Genomic DNA, 16,339 nt, shown 5'->3' with positions numbered 1-16,339 from the left:
GGAGAAGGAGCTGAGTCTCGAGGATCTTCAGGCAAGGAGGAAGGTGGTTCAACAATATCTTGTGCATTCTGAGTTTGAGCTAAAGATGGAGAAGCGGGAATGACCAAGGGATCACATGATGATATAGGAAGCATCTCTTCAATAGATGAAGGATCCTCCTTGGAAGACAAGAAGAAGGGTGTATCCTCAAAAAAGGTGACATCAGAAGACATATAATACCTTCTTGTGGAGGGAGAATAACATCTATATCCTTTCTGAATGCAAGAATATCCCAAAAAGACATATTTAATAGACTTGGGAGAAAGTTTATCAAGACCTGGAGAAACATTATGGACAAAACATGTACACCCAAATACACGTGGGGGAATATGATACAAGGCGTCATTTGGAAAAATGACAGAATAAGGAACTTTATTCTCAAGAGAGGAAGACGACATCCTATTGATTTGAAAACAGGCAGTGAGGATTGCATCTCCCCAATGATGAACAAGAACATTAGTATTTAACATCAGGGAACGTGTTGTTTCAATGAGATGTCTATTCTTTCTCTCAGCTATGCCATTTTGTTGTAAAATTCCTTTAGAAGATAAAAATGAAGAAAATGCAGCAGAAAAATATTCCTTAGCATTATCACTTCTGAGAGTTTTAATTGTCTTTCCAAATTGATTCTGAATTTCATTAACAAAGGACATAAAAATGACTAAAAGTTCAAATCTCTCTTTCATAAGATAAACCCACGTACATCGAGAAAATTCATCAATGAAGGTTACAAAATAGTTAAAACCAAAGGAAGTAACCCGACTCGGTCCCCAAATATCAAAGTGAATGGTAGAAAAAATAGACTTACATCGTGTCTCAGATTGCTTTGGATAAGAAGATCTAACATGTTTTCCTAACTGACAAGACTCACAATCTAAGACAGGAATGTGTTTAAGACTTGGAACCATCAACTTCAGCTTAGACAAATTTGGGTAACCCAAACGATCATGTAAAATTTTAGGAGATGAAGTTGAAATGCAAGAAACAAAAGAGGTAGGTTTTAGGAAATACAATCCTCCTAACTCATATCCTTCTCCAATTCGACGACCCGTACCATGTTCCTGTATGACAAAGGAAGTAGCAGTAAAGGTTACAGAACAATTTAATGAACGTGTCAATTGACTCACGGACATTAAGTTATAAGGACAATGAGGAATATACAAAACAAAATTTAAGTTTAGTGAAGGAGATAAAGACACTTTGCCAATTCCTTGAGATGTCAATTTGGATCCATTGGCAATGGTAACTAACTGAGGAACTTTTTGAGAGGTAATGGAGGAAAACAAACGAGTGTTACCAGACAAATGATTTAAGGCACCTGAATCAAGAATCCATGAACCTTGACATTCCGCAGATTGTGAGATACGTGCACTTGACACACTTGGCACTGAAGGAAACTGACAATGGCTAGTGGATTTGTCAGACTTGTATCTCAAAAATTCTTGATACTCTTCATTTGAGCATTGCACATACCCACTTCGACTACCATGGCATCCTCCATTAGCTCCGCTCCTTGAAGTGGCAGATAAGGAGAAACTAGTTTTAGTAAAAGATGTCATTCTAAATTTGTGAGTAGGATCCAAAACCAAGATAAGGTCTTATGACTATGGGAAATCAGAATCCATGTCCAACCATACTAAGAAATGAAGCTCATCACCGGTAGATTGTGAAATTTAAGGGAGAAAACCCCTGATGCAAACAGCTACCAAAACAGCGAAGAAAGGACCAAAACACACTCAGGAAGCTACGGCGAAACTGTATGCAGTGGCGCAGTGTCGATCCATCGCAGAGAAGGCGACGCGTGAGGAACACGTGCCGGAGACTTGCTGGAGACAAGCGACGCGTAAGGAACACACACCGGAAAGTTGCCGGAGACAAGTGGCGCGTGGAGGCACGTGAAGAGGAGTCTGCTCTTAACTCCGACGAGGTTGGCCGTCACTCGAGAAGGCGGTCCAGATCCGCTGGTCACCGGTCGAAACCGTGACGGTGGCCGACGTAGATAGGAGAGAAGCAGCGCGTGGAAGAGCGTGTGGAGGTTTCTGAGGAAGCGGCCACCAGGGTTGGGTCACGCTTCTCTGAGCGAACCGAACCCTCAACTTTGCTTGACAAACGGCGACGGCGGACAGCGATAGCATCGACGACGACGGAAAGTGGCAGCGATAGCAATGGCACACTGGGTCTGGCTCTTGATACCATGTTAGAAAACTAAGACATTTTTATTCATACATAAAAGAGAGAGTGATTAACAAGGTTATGGTATTATATATATATATATATATATATATATATATATATATATATATATATATATATATATATATATAATACCATGACATAATACAATGACACAATACAACCCACCTTCTTAAGTTGGGTACACACTCACAAAACATAAAACAACAACATAAACTTAATACATTTCAACAATCATGATGAATAGGATAATCCTAGATACAATATAATCATGATAAATAGGGTAACCCTTGACACACTATAATGATGATAAAATAGGATAAATATACTAACAAGTGGTTTCAAAGAACTTCGCAGCTAATCATACAATTCATATTGTACAAGTTTAAATTGAGCAATTTAAAATGATGCAGAAATGAACATGAATAAAATAAAATAGTCTGTACACAATTTCAATGATGGAGCCACCATAGCAATGAGGTCACAACTATAAGGTGCACTCTATGTTGACATACTTGCTCCTCGATCTTAGTGGCCATTGCAGCCCAGGAGAAAATAACTGGACAACAACCCAGCAAGAGGTGCTTGCCGTTAGAGGAATAATTGACATCTCCACATACCAAGCAATGGCAAAGATAATCCCCTTAAATCTTAAAACCTGTCATTATGAAAAGATCCATCAAGTGTGGGGCCAAGATGAAAAATCTAATATCTCAGCACCAAATAACAATGTCCCAAATGTCTTGTCTATATACAGAAAGCAGAACCATGACGATGTTCGGACGTACATCAACTTTATTTCTAAATATTGCATAAGAAATGAGAAGGAAGTACCTATTGCAACTATTCTCTCTGGTGAATTTGGTTACATCCACATACCTAAATAAGGAAAGATACAAAAGTATAAGAAATTCTCAAGAACTAAAGATCACAAAACCAAATTAAAGTGGAGAAAAAAAAGAGATCACAACATTTAATGTGGCGTGCCAATCTCACCGAAGATCTGATAAAAACATCATTAAAAGACAATGAAAAACTCAAAGAAACAAGAAAAACTAGCAGAACCAAATGAACTCTATAGCAGAATGTTGTGCTGAGAAGGTTCTAGCATTTCTTTTCAACCATATACACCAACGAAATGCAGCCTAAGAACAATGACAGATTTCTGGCCTCTTTGATCTTATTATCAAATCCTATGAATTTTACACATAGGAACTTTTGAAGAACGTGGGACAAACCCAGTGTTCATCAAAAAATCTGTTAGATATATTATATCTTTTATCTTTTAGTTAGTTTGTTATTATTTCTCATTTGTATTTTGGACTTAACCCATATTTCTTCTATTATAAATAGAGAACCCTATGTGTGTATTTTATACAAGGGAGATTAATCCAAATATAGTTTTTCACTATATTCAACAACATCAAACTAGTTATTTTAGAGAAATAAGCTAATGGGACCAACGCTAGAACAAGAGAATGATTTATCATTATGTATCCCTTTAAGTAATCAAGAGTTTGACTAACTTGGCTTCAGTAGGCGGAGGTACTTATAGGCCAAGTTATGAAATTTGGATTTGCTTTGACAAATTTCTCTATAAACACTTCTAAGAAAGAAAAAAAACGAAGCCAAAACTACATTAGCTTCTCCATAATTTGTACAAGTTCTCGCATATATCTTTCCCAAATCTTCATTTTTTAACCTATTCATTAATTAATGTTAGCTTATAGAGAAGCTTATTTCATTTTCTGGTTTTTTTCTGCTAAAATTTCTTATGGAATAAAAGAACAAGTGAGTAGCAATTTTGGTGAAATATAGGTTAAGACAGACTTGTAGAAGACAATAAAGATGTATGCAGTGCTTCAAATCCCAAATTGCATAGGGGCCAGCCCCAATGATGAAGACAGTACAAGGGATTACATAGAATTGTGGATTTAAACCACCAATTTTGCACATTATAAAAATATTTAAACTACCAAAACAAAATCAGACCCAAACTAAAAAGGATTAAAGTATTGGTAACGTGAATCACCTGTTCAGTGGAACCACCAAGAATTTAATTCTGCATGGCATAATATTGGGGAGCCAACTCGGTTAACCATAGGTAATCAACTCTTGTTAAATTTCGGACATACTTGTTATTAGTTTGGACCAATTCGTTGAATATCACACACTCTGGTTTTTTCCGGAATAACACAGAAGAAGGGTGGATCTGCACCACCTGACCACTTGCCAAAGCCCTGCCATACAACTAAGCAATAAGAGACCTCTAATAGCAAAATAAATTACATATGCAGTTAAGGATTCCAGTTAGAGTCAGAATTCCAAAAAACAATTTCAAACTTAAAAGACCAGAGTTTGACCTAATTACAAGTTGGGATTGAAAGCATGCCACAAAGACAGGACAGCCAAGAATTTCTAACTTGAATTAGATACCTGTATGTCCCCTCTGGCTGCTTTACAGCTGCATTGAGGAAAAATGAAGCAGCTAGGCATCTGCGGAATTGAAGCATATCATCTCCACAAGAAGAAAGATTAAGACCCATTTGTTCAACATGTCCCTTAATCTGCCTGAAAAAAAAATAATTTGCAAATGTGAAAGCATAAATGTCTGGACTAGATTACATTAGAAACAAATGTCATGAAATCTTGATATTTAGCTTAACATGATAAAATTACTTGTGAATGTCACGAGCATGTCTAAGAGACCGGCTATTAATATAATTTTCTTTGCACCATTTTCTAAAAACCTTTTCCGTCTTTGCTATACCCATCTCCATTGATCTCTTCTCCAAGAAATCATTACATGCTCGATACACATTAATCAAAGTGATGTGGTCTCCCTCTGGACTTGAAAAGCATTTAGTTGCAGTTCTTGCCTGGTAAAATATGAGAGAAACCAGTAAACAAAATAATTTTAGATAAATACTAAGAGGGAACAGAAGTATATGAAAATATATGAAAACCAAAACCTTCACATAGTCAGTCAACTTCGTACGTTAAAATCAGTAAAATATGATATTCATAAATATTTTGTTAAATAGTTAATAGAGAGATACACTAGTACTATATATATATATAATCACTGACCATCTTTATGTTATGTTTCATCATAACATCAAAATATAATATAATAGGAATACAGTAGGAGTTCAGTCCTCAAACCTCTTCTAACTTGTCACGAGGAGTATAAAATATGGATTCCACAGACAGCAGAGCTACAGTTATCAACATCTCCTCCAAGCAGTTAAACTCACTAGCTAAAATAAGTGCTTTGGAATAAATGGGATCCAAGGGCAGTCGAGCCATTTGATGTCCTACAGGATCAGATAGTAGACATTCATCTGTTAGGGCACCCAACAAAAATAGCTCCTCCAATGATTTTGTAATAGCTGCCCTGTTCCAACAAGGGATAAGCACAAGCTTTGAGTAACATTTTGCCAGGTCAAAATACTTTTAAAAATTATATAAGTGAAAACAAATACATGGAGTAAAATTATCAATTTGATACAGCAAGATCCCAAAACTGCTATAGCAAGATAGTGGATAGCATGATGGCTGCCATACTATATAAACAAAATAAATACTTCAATTAACAAATAAGAATGGTTAAAACTAAAAACTATCCAGACATATGGTTTTGTTGATCATGGTCCATGTAATGGGTTCTTGTAGATGTGGTCCCTGATTCTTCTGCATTACTTATTTAGTGGATGAATATATTCCCAAAAGTAGAGGGAATAATATACGTAACATTTTATTAATTTTTGGTTTAAATGTCATACCTTCGTATCATTTTGGTATATGAATAATATGTAGCTACTCCTTTAATAACTTAATTTTTCAAGATAAAGAGAATTTATCAACTCAAAACATGGAATCACATAAATATCCAAACATGCAAATGTAGGGAAACTGCCAGACCAAAATTCTGGAAGGTTCTCCTACCTTGAAGGCTTCTCAATAAAATCAAACCCTAGTATGTCATCGACACCCAGAGCTTTAAGCTGCAAAATAACATTAGAAAGGTTGCACCGCTTAATCTCTGGCATTGTTGAGTCCTCAAGTTTGTCAAATTCTTTTTCAGGATATAGACGGAAGCATTTTCCAGGTCCTTCACGCCCTGCACGCCCACTAATACCCAAAAAGGCAATGTTAGTAATCAATTTGTACTTCTATTCAAGTAAAATTCATCAAATATATATTAAATTTATGAAGATAATGTTAGCTGAAATTAACTATGAAAACATACCAATGATTTCAAAACAACCAAAACAAGATTTAATCACGGAAAACATAAAATAAGTCATAATTCAAGAATGAGCAATTGTATAAATAAAAATATTCACAAATTAAAATATTTCATGAAAGGGATGATACTTTACATTACAGGTTTATTCTTTTCCTATAAGATATATTGAAAGGTTTATTATCTTCCGCTTTAACCAATAAACAAAATTTAAAGCAGTCAAGCACATGCAAGCATACTAATTTCAAATAAATAATAAATACTAGAAAAATTGATGGTAGATTCACATCTAAAAAGTCCTTGTCATGCAATACCGTGTTTCCCTCAAGAAATCCAGAGATCTCAATTACAAAACTCAATCGAAAATACAGAAGGAAGTCATTCTCAGTCAAATTGAGTCAAACTTCATTTCCACTAACCAAATTAATTCAACCATTATTTACAAACCACAATTAAGCATTAAACAGACTGAAACATAATCTAGCACCACCTTCTTTGCAGAGCCTGGGACTTGGATGTAGGCACTATAATCAAGGATTCCATGCCTTTTCCAGGGTCATAGGAACGTGCTTTAACAAATCCAGGATCAATTACATATTTGATTCCGGGAATTGTTACTGATGTCTCAGCAATATTAGTTGCCAATATCACCTTCAAAAACAACAAAGAGATAAGTATAATAACGCTAAAAAAGGTAATAAATATAAATCTCAAGAGTTTATTCTAACTCTATATAAGTTTGCATTATATAGGTGGTGTTCAAGTTCAAAATTACAAACTCTTCAATGTATTATCTGTAGGAACTATAGCAAGGCAATTGACTTATTTTTTAAAACAGTAACAGTGTTAGTTGAGAGAAATAAAGCATCAGCAGTAGTAGAGGTGATGACTAAGATGATAGTAGTTGCAGTGGATGCAATTGTAAGGTGATGGGTTCAGTAATACATATTGTTGGTTGGTAAACACAACTACTTCACCCTCAGTGTGACTGCTAGTAAAAGTGGATTGTGGTAAAAATAAGAGAAGCAGTAAATGACAATGTTGCAAGAAGATGACATTACTACATAAACGGGAAACACAGGAGCTGGATCATGTTCAGAGTGCATAGTGTTGTTTGCTTGCTCATGCTAATCAATTATTAATGATCAATACACAAATCATGTGTGCAAAACAACTGTTAGAATATTTATCCTATTTTATCATCATTATAGTGTGTCAAGGGTTACCCTATTTATCATGATTATATTGTGTCTAGGATTACCCTATTTATCATGATTATATTGTGTCTAGGATTATCCTATTTATCATGATTATATTGTGTCTAGGGTTACCCTATTTATCATGATTATATTGTGTCTAGGATTACCCTATTTATCATGATTATATTGTGTCTAGGATTACCCTATTTATCATGATTATATTGTGTCTAGGGTTACCCTATTTATCATGTACTTGTGTATCAATTTATTCATATAAATAGAAGATTGTGAGAAGGATCAATTAAGCCCTCTAAAAATCTTAAGTTGGTATCACAGGTTCTGATCCTGGGTTATGGGCCCACCACGCTTCCGCTATTTATCATATGCGCATCTCCTAAACCTACTGGAACTCAATAATAACCGGCATTTATTTTAAATTTGTCAACATAATCAATTTGTCAACATAATCAGAGAAAATGAAGGTGTTTCAACAGGAAATACAACTGCTTCAAAATAAAATAAAATAGTTTTAGAAATAGGTAATCAAAAAATTTTTACCATTTTATTTAATTCTACCATCAGCATATGTTAATTAGATCAAACATGTGGCTAGTGTACCTTGCGAAACCCAGATGGAGCTGGTGCAAAGACCCGCATCTGCTGCTCAGATGGAAGAGCGGCAAATATAGGTACAATTAAAAGCTTCTGATTTTCTTGAGGTAATTGTGGGAGTTTCTCATTGATAAGCCTCTCAACAGATTCAATCTCTTCTTGCCCAGTCAGAAATACTAGTATATCACCAGGACCCTCCTCTAAATGAATCTATGTAATCAAAGACATATATGAATTTAAGTTTAAGCAGCAATTACATGAACTTTATTTTCCATTCATCATGACAACTTTAAGTATATTGAAATACATGGACTAAATAAACCAAAAACCTGGAATATTGTTATCAAGGAAGCATCCAAATAATCTGTCTCTGCAATGCGAGTATAAAATATATCAACAGGAAACTGTCTCCCTTGTATGTGAACAGCTTTTGCACCACCAAAGTATTCAGAGAAAGCCCGAGCATCAAGACTTGCAGACATGATGATTAACTTCAATGGTGCATACTTCTCATGGCGGGGCATCTTATGAAAACGGCCACTCTGACCATCAGTGACAGAACTTGACCGGGCTAGTTGTACCTTCTTTAGCAAACCCATCAAGACATCAGTGTGAACAGTCCTCTCATGTGCCTCGTCAACAATTATAACAGAATACTTAGAAAGATATGGATCCAACAATGCTTCCCTGTAAGCGCAATAGAATGTATATCAACACTGCTATTCTCATAAAATCATGGTAAACAAGATACTTTAATTCAAAACCTTTTTTAGCAGTTCCAAATATATAGCCATATTAATTCCACAATCCCATCTCAGTAAGAGGGGATGGTAAACCAAATCACAAATCCTGAAATCCCACCAACTTCACACAGATAAAAAGAAAAAGAAAAATTTTCATCTAAGTATAATATCTTCTGTTTTTTATACGAAAAATCAAAAGACTCTGTTTTGATTGGTAAACTTTAGGGAAAAGACAAAAAAGCAATTCATGCTATTCAAAATGAGTACCTCAAAAGCAAACCGTCTGTCATGTACTTGATCCTTGTTGAGCCAGAAGTAGTGTCATCAAATCTAACCGAATACCCAACCTTCTGACCCAACTCAACACCACACTCCTCAGCAACTCTTTTTGCGACAGTGACAGCAGCTACACGTCTAGGTTGTGTTATCCCAATAACCCTTCCATCGCGGCACAATCCAGCATCAAGCAGAAACTGTGGAATTTCTACACAGAACAACATAACATTGTGAAATCCACTATCCTAAAACCATTTATCCTGAAAACCTAGATTAAACACAGTCACTCGACAAGAATAAAGGTAACCTACGAGTAGTCTTTCCACTTCCAGTTTCACCAACAATAATCAACACGTCGTTCTTCCGAACCTCTTTAACCAGTCTTTTCTCAACTACAACAAATATAAACAATGTTAACACTGATACTTTCATTCTGTAATTATTCTAATTATTACACATTGCCAAGTTGAAATTAAAATATTAACACCTAAAAGATTAAGGCAATAGATAAATACCTGAAGCAATCGGAAGGGACTTCTTCTGTTGCATTATCTTCTGCCTCCTGCATAGGAACATATAACAAATATTGAATCACAAATTGAAAGGTTAGTATTTACTTTTTCGTTCTGAAGTGATTCTGAAACCCTAACAGGGTCTACGAGAGTACCGAGCGGAAAATTGCGTTTGACGATTGGGGAAGTTTCCCCGATGCACTGAAGGCATGGTGGCGGCAACTGATGCACGAAAGCAACAAAACAAGAAATAATACTATACAACAATGTCAAAGAACTTGAAAATAAAACCACACTCGTGAGGTTTTTCTTCTTAATTAAGGTTACTTGTTAATAAACTTTTAACACGAAAGCTTGTTTAAATTGAACTAGTTTCAAACCCGATCAATTTTTTTCTTTTGCATATTTATATTGAAATTGGACATTGATATTAATTTTGAAATATTAAATTAGAAAAAATATTTGAGCTATATTAATTATATCATTAATAAAGTATTTTTATAATTTGTTTTATATATTATTATTACTTTAATTTTATTAGTAATATATTTTACTTGATATTGTATATAGTATGATAAATAATTCTAATAAAAAAACAATATTTAATTTGTCATATTGTATTTAAAAAACAATTTAAAGTTTGATTAAATATTCTAATATTGAATACTATATTTAGATTATTTAAAGAGGATAGTTGTATTGTATCATTTTGTTTTAGAAATATCTAAATAGTTTCTATATTTTAATATTTTTTAAACATTATCGTGTGCATTGATTATTTTATTGAAAATAATATTATGATATACCGTTGAAAACACGTGAATTATGTTTATGAGGTTATTTTTTTATAATAACAAAAAATAATAAAATTATAACTATAAAAATAAAGATAAATCAAGTTTATAATAAAAATAATAATTTTTTATTTATATTTGTAGGAATATTTTTACTATAATTAGTTATTTTAATTTTAAAAAAGTTACTTAGTGTCAAATCTCATTAAAACGCACCCAAAATCCTCTACGCGGACGGCAGGTGTCAAGCCACGAGGATTAGAAAATCAGATAGTGGAATGCAGGTGTCAGCATGAGAGCGGACGTTCGTTTTAAACAAAAAACTGATTTTCTGAAAAACCTCTTCTCACTCTCTTCTGCATGCATCTTCTTCCCAAACTCTGAACTTTCATTTTTCTCCTCCTTCTCACTAGAAATTCTATCTTCTCTCTAAGAAAACTCACCCTATCTCTTCTCCGATCTTTATTCAGACACCGTAGGAACACTCCCGGCGTCCTAAGCTTCAATTTGAACCGAACAGTTTCGAGTTCTGAAACTGGTAAGTTTCCTTCCCCTTAGTCGTTCGTTCTTGTGAACATACAAACCAAGTTCTGGTTGTATGAGTCCCTGGTTTAATTCTGAACCCTTTTGGTCTGTTGTTTGATTTTGGTTTGAAGAGTAGTTGAGCATTGAGGGTAGAAGGAATCTTAGTTTGGCAAACCGAGTTGCGGTCTGTAGGACGTTCGTTCACGTTAGAGGTAAGGGAAGCTTATTCAATTTAATTCGTATGCTTTTACTGTGATGCATGGACATTTTGTGAGTTGTATGAAGCATGACTTTGTGATATATGATTATTTGATATATGATAATGATTATGAGCTGATGTATGAGTAATATGAAATGTGCTTTGATATGAATGTATGAAATTATGAAGTATGTACTGAGAAATGAGTTTGAATATAAATAAATTCTGAATATGAAATTCCTCTAAGATATTGAACGTTCGGCATTGAACGGTCCTTGACCGTTCGGTGTTTCTAGTAAACTTCTTTGAAATTGAATTCTTCCATTTGGGAAGAATTCTAGTTGAGGACAAGCGCCTTCTTGTAATAGTACTACGGTTAAGCGTTCGACCAATCGTAGATGCAGCTGAGTGTTACGTGTTGAACTGAAAATCTCGTAAACTTGTATTTGTATATTTAGTTATTTCCTAAACATTGTTCCCATCGTATCTTATTATATTATTATTAATATTTCTATTATAAGTTTAATTAGTAATAGGCCTCACCCCAAGCTCTCGTAATGAGTGGCACTCGATCTTATACCGAGCGTTTGTACTCGTCTCTGAGTGATCAACTTTGATAAAACAGCGTTCGTCCAATTTCAGTAAAATCTCCTTACAGTGATCGGTCATTGACATGCATTAGGTTTTTGTATATGAATTATTCTACGTATAGTTCTTTAACGTCTTGATACATCTATATTCATTTTCTCTGATCTAAAGTTTCTGAAATTAATCTATTCTTTGAAGTGTTGGTTGTAGTCACAAGAGTCGGTTCATTTAACTGATTCAAGTGATTAAGGTTCGTCATATATTGCTTAAATTATACCCAGTCTATTTCTTAAATCTAACAGTAATCCTTTAGGTTTTATTCTAATTTCCGGAACGGGAAATTTCTCGGTCTCGTCCCTATTGTTCATCTCGTTTTGAAGGGGGTTGAACGTTCGGTATTTTACATTCTTAGAACCTGTGATAAAAAATGACTTTAAAGTGAAGAATTATAAAAGATGAAGAGTATATGAGATGAATAAAAGGTTGTGGATTTTGAACGAGCGTTCCGGGGAGGAACGACTCTTGGGTGAATATTGAATTTGTAAAGTATGAAAGTGGCAATGCTTAGCTGGCGATTCATCCTGATGTTCCGTGAGTACTCGTCCTCACGTAGAGGAGGGTAGATCATTTGTGGGAACGACATGAGTACCTAGTCCTTAGGGGTACTTTGGACATATAGGACTAACCTCGGATGGCAGCTGATGAGAGTATTCCAGTTACTACATCACCTGGGTGCACGAACGTCGTAGCTACACAGATTTCATACAGTCCGGACAGTCAGTCTAGTAGTAGGCCTTGCTTGAAGCGTATTGTTAACTTTATCTGTGTGTTGATGGTATGAATTGTTTGATTTGTAACTGAATTAAATTATATAAGCTTACCCTGTGTGTTTTCTTGTGTTGTCTCGTCTTGTACGTTCGTCTTGTCGTTGCAATGATCATCCGTGTGGATGTGAGCAGAAGGAGACACGTCGCTGGAAGAGGCGTTGGCAGAAGAGAACTTGGTAGAAGTAGAAGTGAAGACCGAACAATAGGACGTTCGGTTAGTAGTTAGTTATTTTGTAAGGTGGTCGTTCGATCACCCTTTTGCTTTCGTTTGGTATAACCGTTCGGTGTTGATTTTTGTAAACCGTTCGGTCAAATATTTCTTATCTGGTGTAGTTAAGTTTGTGGTTCTATGTAAGGCCGTTCGGCCAAAACCGTACGCTCTTTTTACTGTTAAGACTGATCTGAGTTATTGTTAATTGTATTATTCTATTATATGGTTCATTGCTATATTTTTTGGATGTTACATTTAGTTTTAAAAAACAATCAAACAAACAAAAAGTTAGGTAAAATTAATAAATTAATTATTTTAATTTTAAAAAAGTTATTTAGTTTTAAAAAACAATCAAACAATCAAAAGTTAGTTAAAATTAATAAATTAATTATTTTAATTTTAAAAGTAGTTATTACGTGACAAATTAAAAAAACAAAATATGAACACTAAAAGGGTGAATCACCTTTGTATAGTGGTGCAAGTTAATCTTTTGGTGGGATAGTTATTCTCAATTTTTAACATGATTTTGTGTTGGAGAATCTATGTCTACATAAATCACGTATTGGATAACGATGAGAAAGCTTAACACTTTATAAAATATAAAACTTATAAATTTATTGTTTTAAGGTTTTAGGTTATAGGTGATGTCAATCCTTTACATGGATTGGGTTCAAGTCTTATTGATATTGTGTTTCTTTGATGAATTTTCTTTTTGAAAGACTATCAAAGTGACATCAAAGCTCTTTAAGATTGTATTTACTTACTCGATGGAGGGAAATACAAATATTATTACTTTAAAAAACCTTTAACACCACGAGTACGAGACAACCTGAAAAAGCCTCTAACAGTATGACCACAGGAGGGAAACTCAACTAGTGTGGCAACACGGCAAGGCAAAACACTTAACAAACTTGACCAATATGGGGTTTAACATGAAAATACTAAGTTCAGCTCGGCAAGGTTGAACAAAGAGCTTATCAATTTTCTTTTTCTATTTTTTACCCATGGAGTTTTTACAATAACAATTTGATTTAATGTTTTGGTAGATTCTTTTTTTGTCTAGAATCTCAAATAGGCCCCTTAGTTATTATTCGGTGTCTTAATTGAGTCCTTATTTTTGAAAAATTGAAACAAATAGAGGCTTGTCGTTAGTTTGGACAAATAATATTTAAGAGGCTATTACCTGGCTTGATTAAGATTCTTACTTTTTGATATACCATTAACATCATTGCTAGTATTGAGGTAAGGTACCTCATTTTCATGGATTACACAACATAGTATACTTTGATGAAATTCGACCCTTAAACAGTTATCAAGAGAGCCAAACAGTAGACTGGATATAACATACCTTCATTCATTCAAGATAGTCAAATACATTGTTATTTGAGTTTTGATTCACAAACTTTCTTTAACACCTATTGCATCCTAACAAAACGAATATATCAGCAAAACTTGTGTTTCAATTTTCAACATATCTTGCCCAAACGAGAAGGTTTAGCTTAGGCAAAAATACTATCAACATGCCACATAAGGGTATCTTAAACCACGTTTATCCAATTTGACGGCAAACCTCTATTTGTTTCAATTTTTCAAAAATAAAGACCAATTGAGACACCAAATAACTAAGAAACCTATTTGAGATTCTAAACGAAAAAAAGAACTTACCCAAACATTAAACCTAAAATTTTTGTTAATGTTTTTATCAATGTAATTTATTATTGAATCCCTATGCTTGCATGTATAGGAGAAAGAAAAAGTTAAAATGGCTGTATAAGTAGATATTTCAGAAACATATTATACTAAGTAATTTGAGCGCTTTGTATATAATTATACATACATAACTATATAGATACAGTAACAGTTAAAATAAATTATAATTATTGAAAAAAAATATTATAAGTAGTATTATGTAAATGATTTTTTTTTATCATAAACAATTATTTGGATTAAAAAATAGATATTAAAATGATAAAATTCAAAAATATTTTTTTTATTAATAATTATTTGAATTGAAAAAATAAAAAAAATTGAAAAAAAAATCAAATAGATCTATCTCTTTGTCTTTATATACAGTTTATAAATTTATTTATTTTTCCCTTAAATGAGAAATAGAAAATCAACCAAACTAAATTCATTAGTAAAATACATTATATTCGTTTTTTATATTTATTATTTACTCAAATGTTTAATATTTATAAGTTTATGATTGTAATTATGTAATATTTGTTAACCTGGTAACAAATAATATATATAGAGTGTAACATCCGAATTATTATAGCATTAAACTATAATAGAGTTCTTACATCATTGATACAATAGAACAGTTGATAGGAGGAGGAATAACAATTTTCTTCATTATTATACAAACTCTCACTCAAATTTCAAACTAAATACAATTCACGCTTAAAACAAAGACTATAAATATAAGTCTCATTCTTATAACTAAGCTTCCGTCGATCCTCCATCTAATGCTTGCTCCACCGGCATATCACCAACTTCTGCTCCTATCCACCGGATGATCATCGCCAAACAAAAATACATAACACAAAAGAACAACCACACAACAAACAAAACAAGGGTGAGCTAATGCATCATAAAAAGTTATAGTAATTTAAAGGTTTAATAGGTTCGGAGGTCCCTATATTTGTGGGTTCATTTCAATTGGGTCCTCCAATTTTGAAAGTGATCAATTTGGTCCCTAATTTAACAAAATTGAGTCAATAATACCATTTCCGTTAAATGCAATGGACGACATTAACTTTTTAAACATGTGGTATGTTGAAGCATCCTTCAAATAAAACTGTGCAACCTGCAAATAAAAGGATGCCTCAACATGCCACATGTTTAAAAAGTTAACGCCGTCCATTACATTTAACGGAAAGGGTATTATTGACTCAATTTTGTTAAATTAGGGACCAAATTGATCACTTTCAAAATTGGAGGACCCAATTGAAACGAACCCACAAATATAAGGACCTTCGAACCTATTAAACCTAATTTAAATTAATAACCAAATTTCCAACTTACAAGTTAAATTACTCAATAATACAATAAACATACCATACTCATCGTAAACTCACTCATCCGGATAATCGTATGAATATTGAACTCTTAGCTAGTTCTACACTTACAGTGGTACTTTACTCAGCTACATCCTATCCTACTCTGTCCCCCAAACTGGATCTTCGGATATGAATGTACTTATTCGCTAGCTCAATTATTCTATCCTACTATGTTCCCTAAGTTGGAACTTCAGATATGAATACCACCACTGAAGCTACATCCTTCCTACTCTATCCACCCCATTGTGGATCTTCGATAAGGATTTCCCACTCTCCACTACATAGCTTTCTCTCTAGGTGAGATCGAGAC

The 16,339-nt window shown here is 33.8% G+C and overlaps 1 protein-coding gene across 1 annotated transcript; it reads right to left on the bottom strand.

Moving 5' to 3' along the window:
* Window positions 1–2,431: 2,431 nt before the first annotated feature.
* Window positions 2,432–10,130, bottom strand: LOC108335808 (pre-mRNA-splicing factor ATP-dependent RNA helicase DEAH10). The gene is made up of 14 exons (XM_017571978.2): window positions 9,979–10,130; window positions 9,827–9,873; window positions 9,623–9,703; window positions 9,303–9,519; window positions 8,622–8,979; window positions 8,299–8,502; window positions 6,972–7,132; window positions 6,181–6,366; window positions 5,398–5,629; window positions 4,912–5,111; window positions 4,669–4,803; window positions 4,265–4,472; window positions 3,067–3,111; window positions 2,432–2,890 (listed from the first exon to the last, which is right to left on the bottom strand). Exons 1-12 carry the CDS (start codon window positions 10,032–10,034, stop codon window positions 4,289–4,291), a joined length of 2,061 nt encoding a protein of 686 aa, XP_017427467.1. The 5' UTR covers window positions 10,035–10,130; the 3' UTR covers window positions 2,432–2,890; window positions 3,067–3,111; window positions 4,265–4,288.
* Window positions 10,131–16,339: the final 6,209 nt, after the last annotated feature.

This window comes from Vigna angularis, chromosome 10, assembly GCF_016808095.1.
Source record: "Vigna angularis cultivar LongXiaoDou No.4 chromosome 10, ASM1680809v1, whole genome shotgun sequence".
Classification (NCBI taxonomy): Eukaryota; Viridiplantae; Streptophyta; class Magnoliopsida; order Fabales; family Fabaceae; genus Vigna; species Vigna angularis.
Note: the sequence above shows the minus strand (reverse complement) of the source record. Positions and strands in the feature narration are given on the sequence as shown.